Below are 25,764 nucleotides of genomic sequence, written 5' to 3'. Positions count from 1 at the left end.
CTCCTCTTTTACAAAGAACGGGTGGGAAGAGGTGCACCATGGGCAGGACCTCCACAGACCACCTAATTTAAAGGGGTTGATATGTTTTCTACCTCACACCAGTGCTGGATTCACATGTACATTGCTTAGTACTGCTGTAGAATTTTCCCCATGGTGCTGCTGTGGTTTCTCAATGTATGTGCTATGTGTGAAACATTATGGCAGCTGGTCTCTGCCCGTTCTGGAGCTGGGCTCAGGAAAAACTAGCAAATTAGACATAGAGGCTGCAGAAGCCAATGATAAATGCTTGATATAAGTCATAAAATTGTCAGAAATAGTGAGAATTCCTTGTGTACATACATTACCGTTATTCAGAAAATTCACCTGAAACGACAGATACACTGCAATAGTCTTACAACATTGTATTAAATGTATTGTACAGCAAGATTATCATATAAGATATATAGATAGAGATGGCCTTGCGGTTCGCCCAGCGGTCATTTCGTGGCAAACTTTGCTTGTTCGCGATTCGCCAAACATGCGAACATATGGCAATATTCGCACGCGCCATATATTTTTGCATAGCGCCGAACTTTGACCCATGACACATCCATCATGTGGGACAGGACAGCCAATTGAGACGTTTTAGCACATGGATAAACCCCCAACCCTATAACAGAACCCGATCTGGCTGCTATTTTACATTATGTGTTTTGCCAGTTTAGGGAGAGGTTGCATTTTGGAGCAGGGACAGTTAGGGACACCAAATGCTAGCTAATAGGGCCACAAAAGTCCTTTTAAGGAATGGTATGGGTGTGCTATCGATAGATGTGATATAGAGAGGTGTGATATACTCATAATATACTTTCTAACATAGAAATTATATTATAGTGTATTTGTATGGTGCAGCAGTTGTGTGCGGTTCTGCTGCGATACTGCAGCTAGATAGATGAACAAACGCTATTAGAGTAACTAATTGCAATGGGTGTGATATACCTGTTGCCCCCCAAAAAAACTGCTTATGGGTTGCGATTTACCTTCTTCCACAAAATCCTGATTGAGGGGTGCTATATACCAGTTTCCGCCAAATACTGATTGACGGGTGCTATATACCTGTTTCCACTAAATACTGATTGAGGGGTGCCATATACCTTCTTCCACAAAATACTGATTGAGGGGTGCTATTGCTATATACCTTCTTCCACCAAATGCAGTTCACCCTCTGATTGAGGGCTGTGATACACATGGTTCCACAAAATACTGATTGAGGGGTGCTATATACCTGTTTCGGCCAAATACTGAATGAGGGGTGCGATATACCTGTTTCTGCCAAATACTGATTGAGGGGTGCTATATACCTTCTTCCACCAAATACTGATTGGGGCCTGTAATACAACTGCTTCCACAAAATACTGATTGAGGGGGGCCATATGCCTGTTTCCGCCATATTCAGATTGAGAGGTGCTTTATACCAGTTTCCTCCAAATACTGATTGAGGGTTTCCGCCAGATACTGATTGAGCCAAATACTGATTGAGGGGTGCCATATACCTTCTTCTACAAAATACTGATTGAGGGGTGCTATTGCTATATACCTTCTTCCACCAAATACTGATTGAGGGCTGCGATACACCTGGTTCCACAAAATACTGATTGAGGGGTGCCATATACCAGTTTCTGACAAATACTGATTGAGGGGTGCTAAATCCCTTCTTCCACCAAATACTGATTGAGGGCTGCAATACACCTGCTGCTACAAAATACTGATTGAGAGGTGCCATATACCTGTTTCCACCAAATCCTGATTGAGGGGTGCTATATACCTGTTCTCGCTAAATACTGATTGAGGGGTGCTATATACCTTCTTCCAGAAAATACTGATTGATAGGTGCTATTGCTATATACCTTCTTTCACAAAACACTGATTGATGGCTGCAATACACCTGCTTTCACAAAATACTGATTGAGGGGTGCCATATACCTGTTCTCGCTAAATACTGATTGAGGGGTGCTATATACCTTCTTCCACAAAATGCTGATTGAGGGGTGCCGTATACCTGTTTCCGACAAATACTGATTGAGGGGTGCTATATACCTTCTTTCACAAAATACTGATTTGAGGGGTGCTATTGCTATATACCTTCCTCCACCAAATACTGATTGAGGGCTGCGATACACCTGCTTCCACAAAATACTTATTGAAGGGTGCTATATTCCTGTTTCCGCCAAATCCTGATTGAGGGGTGCTATATACCTGTTTCTGCCAAATACTGATTGAGGGGCTCTATATACCAGTATATACCAGTTTCCGCCAAATACTGATTGAGGGGTGCTATACACCTGCTTCCACAAAATACTGATTGAGGGGTGCCACGCCATCCTTTTTTTAGACCTGGCATGAGCTGAAAAAATATGCAGATTGCGGTGCTAAGGACCTTTGCACCACAATCTGTTTCAGAAATATGCCTAACATAGACATATTTCTATATAATAAATGACCACCTAATTGTATTATTATTTAGGGGTATGGCGAATATCTTTATATTGCATTTATTCTAGTGTATTATACTGTGCCCTGTATTTCCCAGTAGAAAATGATACTTGGGAAGCACAGTCCTCATCCCTGACCACCAGGACCAGGTAGCGCTCTGTCAGTACATGTCGGTCTCTACTCTTCGCCACGCTGCTCCGTTGTGTACTGGTGCTTATTCTGACACTAGGGCTGTGTTCACATCCTATTTTTTCCATCCATTTAAAGCATACCAAAAAGGTATGCGTTAACAGATGCCTCAGACTGATGCCGTACAGTTTCGTCCGTTCACTGTACAGTCTCATGGTAGAACATTTTTTTACGTTAACGTATGCATTTTTTAAATTGACTCTGCAGGATACAAAAACGTGGAGTGCTGCACATTTGTATACATCAAACCGATAGGAAATAAAAAATTTCTAGGCTCCAACAGGGCACATTTTTGAGAGTTTCCCTGTAAGACGCATAAAAATGGCCCCTGATTAAAATACTATTTTTTGTGGGAATTTTTGCCAATGATACCCCTCCTTGTATATCACTGTCCATGTGGGACTAATTGTGCACTTATAGTGTGTATTTGATGGCTGCAAATATAACCTGAAGGTTTTTCAGGTTCGCCTGCTAGGAAAGTCAATAGGTGCGATGCGAACGCGTGGTTTGTGAAAATTAGATTGCAAACGCGCATTGTCCCCCCAAAAAAGTTGCCACCTGGATTTAAATAAGCAAATAGTTATGAGCCTCCGATTGGATAATTACTGCATGGGCGATTATCTTTCAGCTGGCAACAAGTTATTTAACCCCAACTGGTGCAATGAGTTGCTTCTCATTTCTTTAACAACCATGTTAAAAGACACATCTCGTGGTCATGGAAAAGATGTTAGTCTGTTTGAGAAGGGTCAAATCATTGGCATGCATTAAGCAGAGAAAACGTTAAGGAGATTGCAGAAACTACTCAAATTGGGTTAAAACTGTCAGACGCATTATTAAAAACTGGAAGGATAGTGGGGACCCATTGTATTCAAGGAAGAAATGTGGCGGGAAAAAATCCTGAATGATTGTGATCAGCTATCACTTAAACGTTTGGTGAAATCAAATTGAAGAAAAACAACAGTAGAACTCAGGGCTATGTTTAATAGTGAAAGTAAGAGCATTTCCACACGCACAATGCGAAGGGAACTCAAGGGATTGGGACTGTCCAGCTGTGTAGCCGTAAGAAAACCACTAATCAGTGAGGCAAAAAAAATTAAATAAAAAAAAGCCTTCAATTTACTAGGGAGCATAAAGATTGGACTCTGGAGCAATTGAAGAAGGTCATGTGGTCTGATGAGTCAAGATTTACCCTGTTCCAGAGTGATGGGCACATCAGGGTAAGAAGAGAGGCAGATGAAGTGATGCACCCATCATGTCTAGTGCCTACTGTACAAGCCTGTTTGGGCAGTGCTATGATCTGGGGTTGCTGCAGTTGGTCAGGTCTAGGTTGAGCAACAGTTTGTGCTCCCACGAATGAGGCCAGCTGACCACCTGAACATACTGAATAACCAGGTTATTCCATCAATGGATCTTTTTCTTCCCTGATGGCACGGACATATTCCAAGATGACAATGCCAGGATTCATCAGGCTCAAATGGTGAAAGAGTGGTTCAGGGAGCATGATACATCATTTTCACACATGGATTGGCCACCACAGAGTGAAGACCTTAACTCCATTGAGAATCTTTGGGATGTGCTGGAGAAGGCTTTGCACAGCAGTCAGACTCTACCGTTATCAGTGCAAGATCTTGGTGAAAATTGAATGCAACACCGGATGGAAATAAATCTTGTGACATTGCAGAAGCTTATCGAAACAATGCCACAGTGAATGCGTGCTGTAATCCAAGTCAAAGGCGGTCCAACGAAATATTAGTGTGTGACCTTTTTTTTGGGGGGTAGCAACTTTTTTTTGGGGACAGGCAGTGTATATATGTGTATATGTATATATCTATATATATATATATATATATATATATATAGTGCAGAATGTGTTTAAAAAAAGAAAGTGTTACTTAGTTGCCCAATTCCCACTGCTGCCTTTGTGACGCGTTCTGGCTCCTCTCTGGTCTCTGCTTCCTAACTCCAGTGTGTCACTCTGGAGATGCTTGCTCAGTCAATCACAAGTTGTTGAAGTGACCTGCCTCTTCCAGTTAGGTGAGTAATGCTTCTTTTTGTTAACCCCTTTTTCCCAGTATATGAAAAAAAATAACCCAGCTGGACAAGCCCTTTATGCCTGCTATTTTATTTTTTTTGCTTCCAACAACATTTGCTATAGAGCATTGCTGAGTTCTGCTATCTGACCATATACTGATAGTATGGTCTTACCTAAACTACCGCATTTTTCACTCTATAAGACGCACCGGCCCATAAGATGCACCTAGGTATTAGAGGACGCACCTCAGGTCAGACCCCCAATATTAATCAGCTCACTGTCCTCCATGCCTCATATCAGCCCCCATCCATATGTGATCAGCCCCCAGCCATATGTATTCAGCACCCAGTCACATATATATATATAATCAGACCCCAGTCATATGTAATCAGCCCCTAGTCATATATATATAATCAGTCCCCAGTCATATATATATGTATAATCAGCCCCGAGTCATATATATAACCAGACCTCAGCCATTATTCAGCAGCCCCCCAGCCATTTTTCAGCAGCCCCCAGCCTCAGATCACAAAATAAATAAACCACTTATCTCTCCTGCTACTGCACGCCGCTGCTCCTCTCCTCCAGCGCGATCCTCTTCCTCCTGCTGTCGGCTGTGCTGTGAACTGGCGCATACAGTGTGAGGTCACAGAGCACCCTCCCGCTGTGTGCAGCTACTGCACAGCTGACAGCCGAGGACCAGGAAGCGGTGAGTACAGAGCCTTCATCGCTTCCTGGTTCTCTGGTACTAATGAGCGCTTCCATAATGGAAGCGCTCATTAGTATTTGCCCCATAAGACACAGTTTGGGTGGAAAGAAATTGCGTCTTATGGGGCGAAAAATACAGTATCCTTTCTGCAGGGTTTTACTGAGTGAGGAAGGTCAGCTCATTGCAAACTGCAGAACTTTATGAGACAAACAAGTGGTGCTAAGACCTCCCGGACCTTAGGAAAGTACATGTTTATCGTCTTTCTGAGTAATAAAACTACTTCATTGACGTTGGCAGGAACGAGAGCTAGCAGCTGCTAATGTGAAGGAGAGTGTGCTCTATTTTGTTAGAATTTGGGTACAGGTGTTTATATTTTTAAAGGGGATCAGAACACATTACTGTATCGAGTACTTGTTTCTAGTGTATTATAAAAGTTTGTAAGGGGGGGAAATTTGACCCCAAATACTTAAAGATGTTATAGTTCTTTTTAAAGGTTAAAATATTGGAGCATAACTAGTGTTAAAATTTTGTGCTGCTCGCTATGAAAAATGTGGTCCCTGAAGTGATCTGTACCCTTCAATACAGAGCACATGTACATAGTGTATATTCCGCACAGATTTTTGAAGCCAGGAACGTGGGCATGCTCAGAGGCACGCATGCGCAGCACCCCCGCCCCCCCCCCCCCCCCCCCTTTGTTACCAGCTCAGTTCTGTGCAGCGGTGGTCATATCCCCTGGAAAGGAGCAGTGTATAATATGATGGAGAAATGAATCAAGCCAGCAAAGGAGACAATATGGGCAATCACAATACATTAGCAAGTGCCTTGTATTAACCTTGTCTGTACTGGGTACACATAATCTGTGTCCACATGTTAGTCTGTATGTTCCAAACTTTGATGGCTAACTGCTGTTACCTGTGGAACTGTACACTGTGTGTATGGACTTGTGTGTGCATGTAGATTTATACATGTCTACAGTCATGGCCAAATGTCTTGAGAATGACACAAATATTAGTTTTCACAAAGTTTGCTGCTAAACTGCTTTTAGATCTTTGTTTCAGTTGTTTCTGTGATGTAGTGAAATAGAATTACACGCACTTCATACGTTTCAACTTTTATCGACAATTACATGACATTTATGCAAAGAGTCAGTATTTGCGGTGTTGGCCCTTCTTTTTCAGGACCTCTGCAATTCGACTGGGCATGCTCTCAATCAACTTCTGGGCCAATTCCTGACTGATAGCAACCCATTCTTTCATAATCACTTCTTGCAGTTTGTCAGAATTAGTGGGTTTTTGTTTGTCCACCCGCCTCTTGAGGATTGACCACAAGTTCTCAATGGGATTAAGATCTGGGAGTTTCCAGGCCATGGACCCAAAATGTCAACGTTTTGGTCCCCGAGCCACTTAGTTATCACTTTTGCCTTATGGCCCAGTGCTCCATCATGCTGAAAAATGCATTGTTCTTCACCAAACTGTTGTTGGATAGTTGGAAGAAGTTGCTGTTGGATGGTGTTTTGGTACCATTCTTTATTCATGGCTGTGTTTTTGGGCAAAATTGTGAGTGAGCCCACTCCCTTTGGATGAGAAGCAACCCCACACATAAATGGTCTCAGGATGCTTTACTGTTGGCATGACACAGGACTGATGGTAGTGCTCACCTTTTTTTCTCCGGACAAGCCTCTTTCCTGATGTCCCAAACAATTGGAAAGAGGCTTTATCGGAGAATATGACTTTACCCCAGTCCTCAGCAGTCCATTCACCATATTTTCTGCAGAACATCAATCGGTCCCTGATGTTTTTTTTTTGGAGAGAAGTGGATTCTTTGCTGCCCTTCTTGACACCAGGCCAGCTTCCAAAAGTCTTTGCCTCACTGTGCGTGCAGATGCGCTCACACCTGCCTGCTGCCATTCCTGAGCAAGCTCTGCACTGGTGGCACTCCGATCCCACAGCTGAATCCTCTTTAGGAGACGATCCTGGCACTTGCTGGACTTTCTTGGACGCCCTGAAGCCTTCTTAACAAGAATTGGACATCTTTCCTTGAATCCTTGCCTGTGAAGCCATTTTTATGCAACGCAATGATGGCTGCATGCGTTTCTTTGCAGGTCACCATGGTTAACAATGGAAGGACAATGATTCCAAGCATCACCCTCCTTTTAACAAGTCAGGTCTGCCATTTTAACCCAATCAGCCTGACATAATGATCTCCAGCCTTGTGCTCATAAACATTCTCACCTGAGTTAACAAGACAATTACTGAAATGATCTCAGCAGGTCCTTTAATGACAGCAATGAAATGCAGTGGGAAGTTTTTTGGGGGATTAAGTTAATTTTCATGGCAAAGAAGGACTATGCAATTCATCTGATCACTCTTCATAACATTCTGGAGTATATGCAAATTGCTATTATAAAAACTTAAGCAGCAACTTTTCCAATTTCCAATATTTATGTAATTCTCAAAACTTTTGGCCACGACTGTATACCTTAACATTTTATCTGTGGACTACAAGAATTACAAAATAAATTTCTAGGTCTAAGAAAATGACTCGTACCATGAAAATGTGACTCCAAGAATAAGCTTTTTGGTGTAATAAACAGAAGTGCTTGAAAGTTTGTGAACCCTTCTGAATATTCTATATGTCTGCATAAATTTGACCTAGAACTAGATCAGATTTTCACACAAGTCCTAAAAGTAGATAACGATAACCAAATCAAATTAGTTAAAAATATTAGACTTGGTCATTTATTTGTTGAGGAAAATGATCCAGTATCACATGTCTGAGTAGCAAAACTATATGAACCCTTAAGTCTAACAGATATGAATGTCAGATTGGAGTTAGGTGTTTCCAGTCAATAGGATGACAGGTGTGAGTGTTTATTTAAAGAACAGGGACCTATTGTCCCAACAAGTTTTTGGGAGTGTACTGTATCATGGACCTCACAAACTTTCAAGCACCACTGTACAACCATACCCATACCACATCCTTGGATGGTGCAAGTCAAGATGTTCTGTGCATCCTATATCTAAAAATGTTAGGTAGAAACCTTCAAAAGTACAGTGAACTTACCCTAAAAATTAAAATGTTTGTAAAAACTCCTCTTAAACCACCACACAATTATACATCTGACACCAAAATTACCTGTTTTCAGCTATTGATTTAGCTACTGTGTGATCATACCCTCAGGTATTAGATATAGGTAGATTGTTGGAGAACTGATAATTAGCCAGAGAAATACATGCTAGAAGGACTCTCTTTTGACTTATGTTTGCTTGGAAGTTTATGGTTATGTTAAACATATACAGTATATTGGAGAAATTCCAGTGTTTATTTGAAATGTTCACTCTGAGGGTTAACTTACATTAACCTTGACAAAGAACTGTCTAGAAACCAAATCTGAGCTGGAATTACACATGTAGTTTTTGTGTTCGTTTTTGATGCAATTTTTTGAGCCAAAGCCAGAAGTGGTTTATAACCTCTTCTGCCTTCACCTTTCCTTGGCGCATGTCGCTCAATGAGTGTTATGCAGTGAATAGAGTTTCTTCCTCTCTTGGACCCGGCCATCATGTGATCTCCAAATGTCTCAGCTAGTCAGCTATTTGAAAAATAATGAGCTTTAGTTTGAAAAAAAATTACATTAATTTGTTAGTGGACACAGAATATTGAAGGTGCTGTGTGGCCATTAACAATACGGACCCACTGAACAGTGTATTCATTAGTTTAATTATAGGACACTGCAACCCTTTTGGCCGTGCGGTACTCAAATATTAGCACAGCTGCCCCACAACCTCGCTGTGTGCTCGAACCCTAACTATGATTTCCAGGCTGATTTTATTTTTGGGGGGAAGCAGTGTTCAGCTGATGAATGTTACTGGGGATCACTACAATGGTAACTGCTCACATCAGTGTTATGTATTCCGTTATGGCTTTCTGTTATAACATGGTTATAACGGAAAATAACAGAATCCATAAGATGGAAGCCTTTATGAGGCATTCCATTTTGATCTGTCATAATAGAAGTCTATGGGAATCATAATGGATCCATCTGGTTCCCGTTATGCAAGACGGAAAACAAAGTCCTGTCGACAGGACTTTTTTGTCTGTTCTGCATAACGGGAACCAGATGGATCCGTTATGATTCCCATAGCCTTACGGAAAGTAAAGGCTTCTGTTTGGATTTCGACATGATACAAGTCGATGGGAAGCATAACGGATCCATCCTGGTTTCCGTTATGCAGGACTAGACTCCTGCATAATGGATCTGTTATGCTGCCCATTAGGGGTGGGCGGTATGGCCTAAAATCTATATTGCGATATAATTTTAAGCATGTGCGATATGCGATACATATCGCAATATATTAAATATTTTGCGGGGGTAAACTTTTTTTAAAAACTTTTTATTGAATAACTATTAGTCTCCTTAGGGGCTAGAACCCTTGTCCTATTCACCCTAATAGAGCTCTATAAGGGTAAATAGGACTTCACACTCTCCCTGCTGCCCTGTGCATAGTAAACACAGCAGCAGGGAGTCGACCATGGCAGCCAGGGCTTCAGTAGTGTCCTGGCTGCCATAGTAAATAATCGGAGCCCGCGATTACACTGCTGGGGCTCTGATCAGAAGCTGCCACCCTGGGGCCACTGGCACCAATGATTTAATCGTGTGGAGGGGGGGCCCGCAATTAATATAATACTTAAAAGAGGGGGAGTAGAAGGGAGGGACTGTGGCCACTGCGCCACCAATGAATATAGTTAATATGCCTGGATCACAGTATGCAGTCATAGAGGCCGGGTATGGGATATGGACGGCATATGCAGGCTACGTTTGTATTCAGGCATATTAACTATATTCATTGGTGGCGCAGTGGCCACAGTCCCTCCCCTCCTCCTCTCTGTTCTCATTGGTGGCGCAGTGGCCACAGTCCCTCCCGTCCTCCTCCTCTCTGTTCTAATTGGTGGCGCAGTGGCCACAGGCCCTCGACTCCTCCTCTGTTCTCATTGGTGGTCAGCGGCAGTCGCAAACAGTGGGGAGGGAGGGACTCCATCCTTCTCCACTGTGCCGACTCAGGATCACATGGTGCGCGCCAAGAACGGCGTAAGCCATGTTCTACCGCAATATGACAATATAAACAAAATCTCTATTTTTGGCCAAATTTATATAGTTTATATCGTATATCGTCTATATCGCCCACCCCTACTGCCCATAGACTTGTATTATGAAGGATTAAAACGGAATACCTCTTAAAGACTTCCATTTTGACTTCTGTCTTAAGGATCCCGTTATTTTCCGTTATGACCATGTTATAACGGAAAGCCATAACGGAACACACATAACGCTGATGTGAACCCATCCTTACTCTGTTGTGATGCGAAGCACTCTGCTCTACCTGTAATATTTAAGTGCCGTATGTAGCAGAAGTGTCTAATTCCCACTTTGTATGAGGGAAGTAATAGGTGTGAAACCCAGCAGAGTGCTGCCATTCCAAGCTAACATTACCTGCTCATAACACTTGTACTCGCAGCAGGGACCTGTGCAGATCAGCAGCCATAGGACAACTGCATTACTTTCCTTATTACCTACTTTTAGCTAGCATAAAGACTCCATTATCCTTGTGATACAAGTAGAAAGAAAAAGCTGAAGAAAGGACCAGACTTCTAAAACTTCATTTCAGATTTTGTGGTTTTTCACTTGATAGTTAAATCAGGGAATAGATAAAATGTTTACATTTCAAGTTTATTTTTTCATTAAAAGGGGTTTTCTGACTAAATTAAAATGTAGCTCTATTGCTATATATAATAAAATGTATAAACCTTTTTAAAATACTTTTGATTTCTCATTATTTTCAAGACCTTTGCTTGCTGTAGTTGAATGAGAATATTCTTGTTTACATCCAGATGCTCAAAACATTTCGGCTGTGTTCTAGCAACGTTTTGGATTTTGTTTTCACTTTCTGTGCAGTGAAAAGTTTAACAATTTAGTTTTTTAGACAGTGGAGTCATAATTAGTGCCACTTCAGTACTGTTTTCAATAGCATGTTGTCATGAATAGTGTGTTTGAGTATGTTCATTTTTTTTATGGCAAAACCTGTTTTTCTGAAGAATAGTATGGACACCCCTCTGATGTCCCTTCCTACGTGGATCAGTATGAAAAAAAAAAAAAAAAAAAACATTGCTACTTGTTTCTTTTTTAAGCCGTGCCCAAAAAAACAATGGATGTCTGAGAGATAAAATCTCCAAACAGTGCAGCAAGTGGGAGGAAAAAAAACACTAAAAAACACTGTAAACACGATCTGCTGCCGGGAAACAATGAGGCAGTATGGGGGAAAGCGATGGCATTAACTGGAGGAGCTGGAGGAGATTGGCACATGTAAATACACCGGTCTAACTAGGCTAGCGATCAGTAGATTGTTGGGAAGGAACGCTGCCTTCCTGACAATCGCATAAATCTGCTAGATTGTTGCATGAAAATGCTACAAAAAAGCACCAAAAATGCAGAATAATAAAAAAAGAAAAAAAAAGCTATGTGTGAAACCACCCTTAAATATAAAGTAATGTAAACCACAATAATGTTTTTTTTAATGATGTAGCAGAATTAAAAGAAATGGTTAATGTGTTCAGTAAACTATGGCAAGAAAATGTTCTTGTTTTTCAGTGGCTTTTGTCATGAGATAACATTTCACAGGCTCCCTTCACATATGTCCCGTGATCTGATTCAGTTCCCCTTCAGCATGTAGTAGAAAATGCTGTAGGGAACTCAAGACAGAACTGATCCCATAGTTTTCTATGGGATTCTCCTCATACATCCGATGCATGCCGGATGCCAAATAGCATCAGGCAGAAAAATGCAGCATTCTCAGCTTTTCTGTCCCGCACCATCAGTGGATAGACACTGGATCTGTGCACTGAAGTCAAATTCATAGTTATCAGAGGTATCCCACTCCTGGCCTAAAGTAGCTGGCCGGACACAACTGAAATGTGAAACTGGCTTTAGAAATATTTTATGAAAGATAAAGATTGTAATAACATAACAAAAAAAACATATTCACTAGTTGGACTCCCGCCGCTTCCAGTGGCTCTTCCATCTGCCTTTCCCTAGTCTTTGGTTACCTAGGCCAATCACTGGCCCTATGGGCATATGGCATGAGACTGATGTAGCCAGTGATTGGCGGAGATGTAACGTGTGTACTGGCATGCACCAATGCAGCAAGATAAACAAGAACCAGTGGGAGGCAAAGGAGCAGTGGCACTGGAAGTTGCATGAGTCCCAATGTTCAGTATGTTTTATTTTTTATTTTTATTATGTTATTAAAGACCCTTCATTTTGGCCACACTTCTGTGGCATGTACTAAACACAATGGGGTAGATTTTACTATCCTATAGATGGTGTGAATTTAAGGCTGCATTAGACCTTGACATAGTTGGCTAGATCATCACTAACAAGCGTTCGTATGAACGCTCGTTAGCGATTATCTGCCTGTGTAATACTTCTGCCGATTACAAGATTTATCACAGGGTTGGATGATAAATATTGTGTATAGATAGACACTTTTGTCTAACTTTATACTAACTATTGGTTGGCTTAGTTTAAGACAGAATTTTATACCAGAATTGTGGAACAGTCTTGGAGCAAAATATTGCCTTTGAGGCCATACTCAATGTCAGACTAGGGTTCCTTGGGCCCATAGGAGCAAATGTTCTGTTCAATCTATAATGGACATATGCTTAGTCATGTTCATGCATGTTCATTGGATACAAAATTGAAACTTTTGGTAAATGATTGGCTGTAAAGCCCCAATTTGTTGCATTAGGGATACATTATTGTGCCAGAATCTGGTACAGTCCGACACTTTCTGTTAAGCCATGCTCCTCTTCTATTAAAGGAGTATTCCCAACTCGGAGATTGATTGGCATATCGCTAGGATATACCATTAGTGTCTGATAGATCCTGGTCCCACCTCTAGAACCTGCTCCAATCTCCAGACCATGGCCCCCAAAGTGAATGGAGTGCACTGTGCATGGGATGGCCATCTCTCTATTCACTGCTATAGGACTCCCATAGCAGTGAACAGTGGGTGGCCATGCAGGCGCCTCTCTGTACACTTCAGGGGCCCGTTGGAAATAGGTGCCAGTCCCACATGTGGGACCTGCTTCTATCTATCATTGATGGCATATTGTAGCAATATGCCATCAGAGTCTGGGATGTTAATACCCCTTTAAGCCGCAAAGTTTACAACATAGGTCCACTCACATTAGTAAAATTAGGCCAGTATGTTTTTGCCACCATTTTCACTAGGTGGTTGCATTTCAATTCTATCACTGTAGGGATGGATGGACATGTATTGCAGTAGTATAATGTGCAATGGTATAAAATGTGCGCTAGTTAACATATTGTCTTATTTTTTTTCTTTTAGATACGATGGGAGAAAAATATCACATTAGGAGAACCTCCTGGGTTTTTACACTCTTGGTGGTGGTAAGTGTAATTTTACTATATTTTGACTTTGCTTGAGGTTGCACTTGGTAAGACTAAATGTATGCATTTTTAGATTTCTTCTAGTAGGGAAAAGTAGGTACGTACTGTACACCATGTACTGTATCCACAGAGTAGTGAGCTTGTTTTACCTTTCTCTTTTGCTATAGCTTTGTACATGTGATACCTTATAGCATATAACCACTTGCAACATATAACTAAACTGTATGACAAAAAATAAAATAAAAAAATATGTATAAAAGAATCAAATTTTTTTGTGCATTTGGTATCCAGTGATCAGCAATGATACATCTACAGTATGAGATTAACTAGTTTCTTTTAAAACAGTTTTTTGCCGGCCAAACACACTGGAATGTTATAGGCTCAACATTAGTGAGAATGCAGGGGCAGGCATACTATATGTGCAACCTGTGCAGCTGGCACCTTAAAGGGAACCTGTCACATGGTGTCCAAGCTGAAGGCATCACACTATAGAGCAGGAGGAGCTGAGCAGATTGATATAGAGTTCTTATGGGAAAGGATTTAGTAAACCTTGTAATTTCTCAATTCTATCTGTGCTTATTCTGGACTTTGAAGTCAAGGAGGTGGTCCTATCCGGTCCTATCAGTGATTGACAGCCTTCTTTCTATGACTGTGTATACAGAGATAGCTGTCAATCACTGATAGGACCGCCTCCTTGACTTCAAAGCCCAGAATGAGCAGGAATATAAATGTATAAAATGCAAGTTATACTGAATCATTTCCCATAAAACTATATATCCATCTCCTCATCTCCTCCTACTCTATAATATGCTGTCTGTAGATTAATTTTCATAGTCACAGGTTGCCATGAAAAGCAACTTCCTACTATCTATTAGATTGCATACAGGGGACTGAGTTAATGAGTTTCATGTTAGAGAGCTAGAAAGGGGATGTTCAGTGATGAGCTGCTGGAGGGCAAGGGGACCACGCCCCATATATACTGTTGTACAAGGGTCCTCTGCTGTATGTGTCCACCTGCATGTTACACAGTAAATATGGCAAAGCAGAGAATCATGGGAACCACTCAAAAGAATCATGCTTTTGTGTCTGCAAAGTTGTCTTTATGTTTTTTTTTGTTTTTGTTTTGTTGAGTCAGCAAATTTTCTAGGTTTATCCAAAAATCCCAAACCTTTGTTTGTTCAGACTTTGCTAGACAGGGAACATCCTGTCCTTGTGATGTCTTCTGTGATTCTGCTTGACAGTAATTCAGCCTGTCTTGCACTGACCATCTGTATATAACAAAATAAAGGGCATCCTAATGTGGTGGCAGCTGTATCTGCTCTCGGTTGGTTAATATGGTTAAGGATCTTTTCTTTGTGACCCCAAAAGAATCATTGTGGCCACAGAGCAGTATTGAAAAATTGAGTTCAGAGCTCAAATGAGTAGTCACGCTGTGTTGTACTTATATTTTTTGTGATGTAAAGTCTTATGTTGATTTTATGTGATGTAGCTCCAATGCTTTTCATTGTGATGTAGCTCCAATGCTTTTCAAATCAAAGAAATGAAGCGACTTACTGCAATGTATATGCATTACCTATACATATTTAGGGGTCCCCGTCTTTGCAGAATACAAATAAACCCTGTGTAATTATTGGTTTAAGACCAGACTATGTACCCTCCTTCTAGAAAAGATGCATTTTTGAAAGAACATTTTTTTCCATTCGGTTATTCAAGTCATTTTTGTACCTTTTTTTTCTGTGCTACATGAGGATTTATTTTTATGTAATTTTAATTTAAAGTTTTTTTTCATACATGTAAAAATGTTTTCCAATTTTTTTTTCTAATGGCACAAAGTGCAGCTACAATAATGTTTTTTATATAATGTCTCCTTTTCATGATTCATTTTGATGTAAGGAGATGTATAGTTTAGAGTTGCTGGGGGCAGGGATAGAAGCTGTGCTGTGGCATGTATTGGTGCATTTTTTTGTATTATTTAAATGTTTTAAATTGCTGATTTCTCCCTTAACTGGAGCTGAAATATTCGCTCCAGGTACAGCAATACAGGAATACAACCACCAGAATGGTTGTATAAGGCCATTGAGTCTCATTACACAGCTGATCTGGGTCTGCTAAGACCTGAGGACCTGAGCAGGAAGCAGCAGTGCTACTTCATGATCTGTCTACACAGCATCCATTGAACACTGTGTATACAGTGATGAAGAAGGTAGAGATGGTAAAAAAAAAATCCTGTTTCTCTATGGAAAGCCCAGCTGTCACTCACAGCAGACTCCCTTCTACTACAGCTGCACAATCTCTGTGTGGCTGTTAACTCTGCAAGGATGTTCAGAAACGTCCTTGTAGGGTTAAAGGGAACGTGTCATCAGAAAATGGCCTATTGTTTAAATCACATTTTTATGTTTAAAATATATTTAAAGAATTTATTTTATTGTTAAGTGTTGACCACACAGATATTTACATATTTTTTTTTTTAAAGGTCTTTCAAAAGTACAGTCCAAACAAAACTGATAAATTCTTTGTGGTATGCCTATGGGTGCACCTGGTGGGATTTGATGACCAGGATTCTTTCTTTGGTATTGTTTGCACTTCAACCTCAGACCCTGCAGACAGGGTTATAAGTTTTGCCTGGAGTGTTCCATGATTAGAGAAACATGTCTGCTGTCTTTCAGAAACAGTGCCACTCCTGTCCACGGGTAGTATGTGGTATTGCAGCTCAGTCCTAGTCACTTGGATGGAACCCAGGTGTAATGCCAGATACATCCTGTAGATAGGCGTGCACTGTTTTTGAAAGAAAGCAGACATGTTTTTCTGATCCTTTACAATCCCTTTAAGGATAAAGTTAGATCTAATTAAAATCACGAGTAGCCAGAGCAATGAGTAATTATTGTGAGTCATGTGACCTTTTGTGTAATACCTGAGTTAGTACCAGGTATCTAATATTACATGGTGTCGTGATTTTCTCTTAAGTTGCCCTAGCAATCACTATCATTGGCTGAAAAGCTGACTGCTAAACACACGGGAGGGGGGTTTGCTGTAGGTCTGTAATTCTCTTGCTGTGCTGGAGAACAGCCTGGCAGCCTCAGTCATTTGCTCCAGCGCATTCCTTTGTAGAGCTCATACATAGCGGGTCCAGTGAGGTACAACCACGTAGTGTTTGAGGCGAGCTCGGCTCTAGTAACCTGACAATCCGCAATGCCATCTCATTTGCTACAATTTGCTATTCTTCTATTCTCTGACCTCCCTAAATGAGTCTCTTTATAGTACTACCTTGTCATCAGTGGAGGTCACTTACCACACGCCTGGGAAACCATTCATAATATAAAGCTCACATTTCTGCTTGATATGAGGCATTTTTGCCATCCGCAATGTAAGATCAAATGATTATAACTAATATTTATTTTACAACTGGCTGTAGTGATGGTACCATACCTGCAATCATGTAGGTAAAATACAGTCTGCTAATCTATATTAGTGGATTTTTTTTTATACAGTAGGTTTTACTACTGATATGAACCCTCTATCCTGAAAGCGAGAGACTTTAAAAAGGTTTTATGAGTAAAAATATGTGGCTTTTTCCCGCAGAAACAACACCTTTCTTGCTCATGGTTTGTGCCTTGTACTGCAGCTAAGCCCCATTCACATGCTGCAGTTAAAGAAAGTTTATTCTAAAAAACCCATCTATTCCATAGTGTTTTCTTTCCCAGTGGATATCAGATTATGTCATATATCCACTGGATTAACCATAAAATTCTGATTGCTGGTTGCTTGTATATCTCCCATAGACTAACATGTAGTGGTCACCTAGCTCCTGGTTATAGGGAACACAACCTGTACTAATGGGGTTGGTGAGGGTCCTTGTAGCTATAGGGAAAGCAGCTGCTTTGGGGGCCAAACTTAGTTGGGGCCCACCTAGGAAGAGGACTAAAATATTTTATTGTCAGAGCCCCCTCAACAGTAATATATAATACAGCAATATATACAGGGACAACATATACAATGACATGACACAGTATATACGTGTAGGAAACAAGCAGAGCAGCTGCTGGGCCTCTTCAGGTAGAGCAATCTTGATGACCGCAGGAGTAAAGATTGCACTGGGGTAGGGGGTTGCAAAGAAGTTGCTGAGGGGGGCCACTTTCAAAAATTTGCTTTGGGGACCAGTCATTTATAGTTATGCCACTGGCTAGAGATCGGACTTTCATGGAATATCCTATATTGTGAACATGTGCAGGACTGTAAAGTATTGTAAAATAACCAAACCTACTGGTTGCTTGGATGCTTATTTACAACTATAAATCTTATAATTCAGGCATCCTCAAACGGCGGCCCTCCAGCAGTTGCAAAACTACAACTCCCAGCATGCCCGAACAGCCTACAGGTATCCGCCTAGAGCAGGGCATTGTGGGAGTTGTAGTTTTACAACAGCTGGAGGGCCGCAGTTTGAGGATGCCTGTATAATTGGTTAGAAAATCATTATTTTATGCTTTGCATTGTTTGCCCGCTAAGTATAGTCTTATGAACAGCCTCAAAGAAATATTAATGTATAATGTACAACAAATATCCTATTCCAATGGCTCCTTTAATTTTCTCCTTTCCATTGCTCTTATTATTTCCCAAATAATGAGGGATGTATAAAGTATTCTTCTGTGTATCCCATGAGCTACCCACCCCTCCTCACTCTCATAATTCTATCAACTGGCAGCAGCATGGGCCACCACATCTCTGTCTACAGGAACTTTAATTCTTGTTCCCATGGACAGGGCCAAGAGCTTCAGCAGGACCCAGAGTCGGAAATTAATTGCCCCCATTATAAGCTGATTTCAGTTTAATTACTTTATCTGTGTGTTTTGTATCCGTGCCCAAATTCCTTGCCCAGCTCTGAACTTGAACAAAATCAGCTGTCCATGCAGTTATTGGTGGTTTAGTGTGATTGCCCATCCACAGTGCTCCACCTCCTCCAGCAACACTCTCTAGATCCCGCCACACTGAACTGAGGCCTTAAGTGAACACCGTAAAAAAATAAAAACTGTGTCAAAAAGCCATTTTTTTGTCACCTTACATCACAAAAAGTGTAATAGCAAGCTATCAAAAAGTCATATGCACCCCAAACTAGTACCAATCTAACCGGCACCTCATCCCACAAAAATGATATCCTACTCTCAGACTATGGAGACACTAAAACAGGATTTTTTTTTTTGTTCCAATAATGATATTAGTGTATAATACTGAAATAAAAATAATATATACAAATTAGGTATTGCCGCATCTTTAACAACCTGCTCTATAAAAATATCACATGATATAACCTCTCAGGTGAATACCATAAAAATAAAATGAAAATGGTGTCAAAAAGACATTTTGTCACCTTACATCATAAAAAGTGCTATACCAAGCGATTCAAAAGTCATATGCACCCTTAAATAGTACCAATCAAACCATCATCTCATACCGAATAAAATGAGCCCCTACATAAGACAGTCGCCCATAAAAAAAAAAATATGGCTTTCAAAATATGAAGACACAAAAAAATCATTTTTTTCAAAAATGTTTATTATGTAAAACTGAAACAAACAGCAACAAAAAAGTAGTCATATTTGGTATTGTCGCGTCCATAACACCTTGCTCTATAGAAATAGCTCATGATCTAACATGTCAGATAAACTTTGTAAATAACAAAAAATAAAAACAGTGCCAAAACAGCTATTTTTTTTGTTACAAAAAGTGTAATACAGAGCAACCAAAAATCATCGGTACCCTAAAATAGTACCAACAAAGCAACCACTTTATCCTGTAGTTTCCAAGATGGTCTCCCTTTTTTGGAGTTTCTACTCTAGGGGTGCATCAGGGGGTCTTCAAATGTTACATGGCAAGTTAAAATTATCCCACTGAAATCTGCCCTCCAAAAACCATGGTCTGGTCCTTAAAAAGTGGGTTTTGGAAATTTTTCTAAAAAATATCAAGATTTTCTTTTAAACTTCTAAGCCTTTTAATGTCCCCAAAAAATTAAATGGCATTCACAAAATGATCCAAACATGAAGTAGACTTATGGGAAATGTAAAGTAATAACTATTATATATGATATCACTATCTGTTTTAAAGGCAGAGAAATTGAAATTTGGAAAGTTGTGAATTTTTCCCAATTTTTGGTCAATTTGGTACTTTTTTATAAATAAAAATGAAATATTTTAAATCAAAATTACCACTGTCGTGAAGTGCAATATGTGACAAGAAAACTATCTCAGAATGGCTTGGATAAGTAAAAGCGTTTTAAAGTGATCACCACGTAAAGTGACACATGTCAGATTTGCAAAAATCTGTCTGGTCCTTAAGGTTAAAAAGTGGCCCGGTCCTCAAGGGGTTAACAATGTCTCGGCCTATTGGATGCCAGAAGCCCCACAGTCAAGAAAAGTGGACTGTTCATACCATAAAACGCAATTATTTACAGGGCTAGACCCTAATCTAAAATATAACCCTTTACCAAAAGTTCTGTCATATCTGACCGAAAATATGAAAATACTAAAACAGTAAAGATAATTACATGGGATCAAAGGGGTACTGCAGTAAATGATATTCTGTTAGTACCCTATGGGCTCATTCAGACAAGGAATTTTAGCGTCTGGGTGCTATCCCACTGTAGAACGACTGAATACTGACCCATTATAGTGCAGAGAATTATGCACCATTTAGGTCTGATTTTACCATTCAAGAGAATGGATGTGCAATAAGAACAGATGCCACACAGATACCATCTGTATATGGTGTATGAGAAAAAGTTGTTGTTTTTTGCAGCCAGTATATGGGCAGGTTTCAGATCACTCGTCTGTAAGAGTCATTAGTCTATGCTAAACATGCTCTTGGAGTTTATATTACTTCATATAATAAATGTGAATGTGATCCTTTTGGGGTGTTTTTATACTAATGTCCTGACTGTATATATTATGCTTGCACTTTCCTGATAGGTTTATGTCCTGTATTCTTTTTATAGCCTTTGTGAGTAAATTTTACTGGAGGTGGGTGTGCATGGTTACATCCGCAGGCTCCTGCATCAGCCTCCTCTAGGACCTGAGAACTCCCAGCTGTGATGACGTGTGCAGTAGCAGTATCAATAATTGGCGCAGACACAACATGTATGTCTGAATACAATACATGAAAGGTACAGATTTAAAGATCACATTTTGACTTTTCTATAAAGTTAGAGTTAGACTAGGGTTGGGCAATATCAAAAATATTCCCACAATAACGATTTTAAGAAATTTATTGTGATAACGATATATATTGCGATAAATGCCCATTTAGAAGAAAAAAACACTCGGGCCACAAGGAGACATTATACCGTATGGGGCAGCCACAAGGAGACATTATACTGTATGGGGAAGCCACAAGGAGACATTATACTGTGTGGGGCAGCTACAAGGCAACATTTTACTGTATGGGGCAGCCACAAGGAGACATTTGACAGTATGGGGCAGCCACAAGGAGACATTATACTGGGGATGGGGCACTGGGGCAGCCACAAGGAGACGTTATACTGTATGGGGCACTGGGGCAGCCACAAGAATATACTGTATGGAGCAGCCACATGGAGACGTTATACTGTATGGGGCAGCCACAAGGAGACATTATACTGTATGGAGCACTGGGGCAGCCACAAAGAGACATTATACTGTATAGGGACACCGGGGAAGCCACAAGGAGACGTTATACTGTATGGAGCACTAGGCAAGCCACAAGGAGATGTTATACTGTATGGGGCACTGGGGCAGCCACAAGGAGATGTTATATTATATGGGGCAGCCATAAGGAGATATCATACTGTGTGGGGCAGCCACAAGGAGACCTCATACTGTATGGGGCAGCCACAAGGAGACGTTATACTGTATGGGGCAGCCACAGGGAAATATTATACTGTATGAGGCAGCCACAATGAGACATTATACTATATGGAGCAGCCACAAGGAGACCTCATACTGTATGGGGCAGCCACAAGGAGATGTTATACTGTATGGGGACAGCCGCAAGGAGACATTATACTGTATGGGGCACTGGGGCAGCCACAAGGAGACATTATACTGTATGGGGCATCCACAATGAGACATTACACTGTATGGGTCACTGGTGCAGCCACAAGGAGACATTATACTGTAGGGGGCACTGGGGCAGCCACAATGAGACGTTATACTGTATGGGGCACTGGAGCAGCCACAAGGAGAAGTTATACTGTATGGGGCAGCCACAAGGCCACCCCCCTCCTCTCAGTATAACATACATGATCATAGACAGACATAACACCTTTTTTAAAAACAGTCGGGATATCTTTTAGGGTCTCTCTTACACTCCTCTTCCTCCATCACTCACAGGCAAACTCTGTGGGGGTTGGAGTGAGACTTTACCCGTCTCATTGCTCCTGTGCTGCTCATCAGCCTCGCTCGTTATTTGAATTAGACATCGGCGGGCAGAGACTTCATTTTGGGAGCTTGGAGGAGCTGAGGGCGACCGCTGCAGGCTCTAATTGGTACCTGATATGTACAGATGCTGTTTCTTAATACCACGGTATATAACCAAGACCGGTATATCGCTCAACTCTAAATTAGACTAGCTCACCAAAGTACCAGAGAATCCTTTAGTGCAGTGATGGTGAACCTTTTAGAGACAGAGTGCCCAAACTGCAACCCAAAACCCACTTATTTATCGCAAAGTACCAACACGGCAATTTAACCTGAATACTACAGTCCAATAGTATATCTTTCATGTTCTTTATCATTTAGCTATAATAGCCTGCCTACATTCAGTGTGCTGCCTGTACTGGTCAAAGTACGCTAGTACGCATAGTGCTAATTAATAAGCAGAAAAGTCTAAGGCACATTGGTACACCATAGACTTTTTCCAGGGAGAGAGAGCTCTGAGTGTCGCCTCTGTCACCCGTCCCATACACTAACTCTACTACATCGGTAGGTTTTCCACCACTGCTCTAGTGGTACCAGGCTCTGACACATTAATGGACACCAAAGGTCTAACAGAAGGCTAACTCATTTAGGGCCAGTCACTCTCTATAGGCTGATTAACAAATAACCTCAAAGATATGTGCTTTGTATATAATGATTAAATATAACAATTAAAATAACAATTGAGATGTTTAATTTCTGCTTAGATGGAGTGTAGTACTTCAGAAACTTCTCCTCTGATGGACCCAGTCTAGGTTCTTGTGCCACTGAGTTTTTTATCTGTAAATGGGGGCAATATCTAACTGGAAAAACTGCATCCTATTTTACCTAACAGCATGAGATTTAGAAGATTTATGTATCATTTAGAACAACTAAATTACAAATGTTACCGTGTATATCCAAGAGATGTCCTTCCAAGCTGAATAGATAGGGGCTTGTAGACTGAAGACCATATGACTGGCCTGATGAATAATGGCTTTCAGGAACTTTAATTAAAGAAATTACAATTCACAACATAATGTGTGCAGTCTCTATTTGAAAGTGTAAGTTCAGTATTCTGTTCTTGTGTTTGATTTCACTCTTGGGATCCTACAGCTATTCATACTGCCTTGGAGAGAAGCTGTGACCTGTCTATATTCTGAGTACAATGGAGAACTCTCGTAAATTATGGTCCCTTCTCCACACAGGGGACCCATCGATTATGAAGCAGACATGTATTTCAAATTATTTATTGGTACACTGCTGGGATACAGCATATTTTTTAGATCTCTCTAGCTATGTCTGAGGAAGTGAAATCATATCCTATTGCATTTAGTACTGGGTGAGCCCATCACCCCACATCAAAGGTTACAACACTGGGATTCAGGGACTATAAAACTTTGACATGTAGTAATATTTATCACAGTTGCTTGTAGGATTTTTCCATGCTGCATTTCTTGTAAGAGAGCTTGTTATAATATAACATGTTATAATGATGTTTGATTGGTTTATTTTGGTTCATAGAACCTCCATTGTACAAGTCCTGGTCAGATGCATTAGTGATGTTCAGAGGTCTTCACCATTCTATGATCAATGAAATAGAACCCTTAAATGGTTTGTCTGGTTTAGAAAACTTTTTCAAATACCGTATTGGGGGATTCTTATTTAACAAAGGGTGGTTAATCATTTAGGACCACCATCAATTACTAAAAAAACAGAGGCAGTCATAAAGAACATCTCTTTCCCTCTGCAGGAACCACCATGTCTTTGCATTAAATAGACAAAGGGATGCCATTGAGCACCACAAAATGCAGATTCTATTTATTTTACACAGTTATATAGTGCTGACATATTCTGGAGCGATTTACAGACATTAGCATCACGCTGTTGTCAATGGAGCTCACAATCTAAGTTCCCTACCAGTATGTCTTTGGAGTGTGGGAGGAAACCGGAGTACCCGGAGCAAACCCACACACACACGAGGAGAACATACAAACTCCATATAGATGTTGTTCATGGTCAGATTCGAACCTAGGACCCCAGCACTGCAAGGCACGAGTGCTTACCAAAGAAATTTCATATACTAAGAAAGGACTCAGACTTTTTCCGAATAGATCCACTTCTAATGTTGTCTAAACTGCTTAAAAATAAAAATAAAAAATGTCTGAAAACACCATAAAGAGATACTGCTATCTCAGGCATTTGTAGAATAGTCAGGATGGACAAGTCTCCATTGATCATAATTAGATATGATCGAATCAAAGCTGACAAAGTGGAATTCCATCCGAATTTCAGGAAAAATTTGATTCTCAATGAACGCATACTTCCCCTCGCTTCGTGGTAACGAATCACAATTTTCCTAAAATGCTGGCTACACGTGTGACTGAGGACATGGGGCAAGGAACTCTGGGAAGGCGGGATCACCCAGATTGACATGCCTGCATGCAGCCAATCAGCAGCCTGCCAGCCCTGTGATGTCACTGCCCTATAAATACAGCAGCCATTTTAGATTGTGCCATTTTCTAGCTTTCAGAGTGCAGGGACAGACGTGTGAAGCTGCTAGGGACAGCAATTGGAAAAACCTCAATGTTTAAAAATTAAAATAAAATGAAAAAAGGATTTAAGTGCAGGGAAAGGATAGAGAGGAATAATTTCACAGCATCTTAGTGCAAGGAGAGATGTCAGAAGGCGCTAGGGACATTGATAGGAAAATGATTTAGAAGTGCAGGGAACGATTATTTGGTGATCCAAATAGTCATTAGACAGCTCTGTAGCTTTTTGTTATTGGGCTGCAAGTGTTATGTTGAAAAGCCTTTAGTGGCTTATATCTTAGTATCTTATTCAGTACGACAAAAAAAAAAAATATATATATATGCATTTCACTTCTGCAGTTATTTTAGTTGAAAGAATATAGGGGCGTATTTCAGTACAACAGGAAAAATATATACGCACTGCACTGTTGCAATTATTTCTGGTGAAAGTGTATAGCGGCGTATTACATTAAAAAAGATAAATATTTACGCACTGCACTGTTGCAGTTATTTCTGGTGAAAGTGTATACGGGCATATTTCAGTAAAATAAGAAAAATATATACGCACTGCACTGTTGCAGTTATTTCTGATGAAAGCGTATAGGGGCGTATTACAGTAAAAAAAAAAATATATGCACTGCACTGCATCGGTACCACGAGCCACACAAGAGAGGCAGCAGGAGATTAAGGAGGTTAACAAATGTCTCAAGAACTGGTGTAGGAAGGAGGGGTTTGGGTTCCTGTAGAACTGGGCGACTTCTCTGTTGGCTAAAGGCTCTATCGTAGTAATGGGCTGCACCTCAATGGGGACGAGGCAGCTGTGTTGGGGGAGAAGATGGCTATAAGGTTGGAGGAGTTTTTAAACTAGGGACTGGGGGAGGGTAATTACATTATAGGGTGTGAAGATAGTGCAGATAGAGACCAGGGGCAAGGTAGTGGGACTGGGGGAGAAA

General features: G+C 40.6%; 1 protein-coding gene across 1 annotated transcript in view; it reads left to right on the top strand.

Annotated features, from left to right (window-relative positions):
* The window catches only part of LOC122920408 (single-stranded DNA-binding protein 3-like), a 443,360-nt gene that overhangs the window by 108,677 nt on the left and 308,919 nt on the right, over nucleotides 1–25,764 (top strand). The window contains exon 3 of the mRNA XM_044269882.1: nucleotides 13,802–13,863. Coding sequence (XP_044125817.1) covers nucleotides 13,802–13,863 — 62 coding nt within the window. The remainder of the gene's footprint in view (nucleotides 1–13,801; nucleotides 13,864–25,764) is intronic.

This window comes from Bufo gargarizans, chromosome 1 (genome assembly GCF_014858855.1).
Source record: "Bufo gargarizans isolate SCDJY-AF-19 chromosome 1, ASM1485885v1, whole genome shotgun sequence".
In the NCBI taxonomy this organism is placed as follows: domain Eukaryota; kingdom Metazoa; phylum Chordata; class Amphibia; order Anura; family Bufonidae; genus Bufo; species Bufo gargarizans.
The sequence above is the reverse complement of the archived record's forward strand: the minus strand, read 5'-3'. Positions and strand labels throughout refer to the sequence as shown.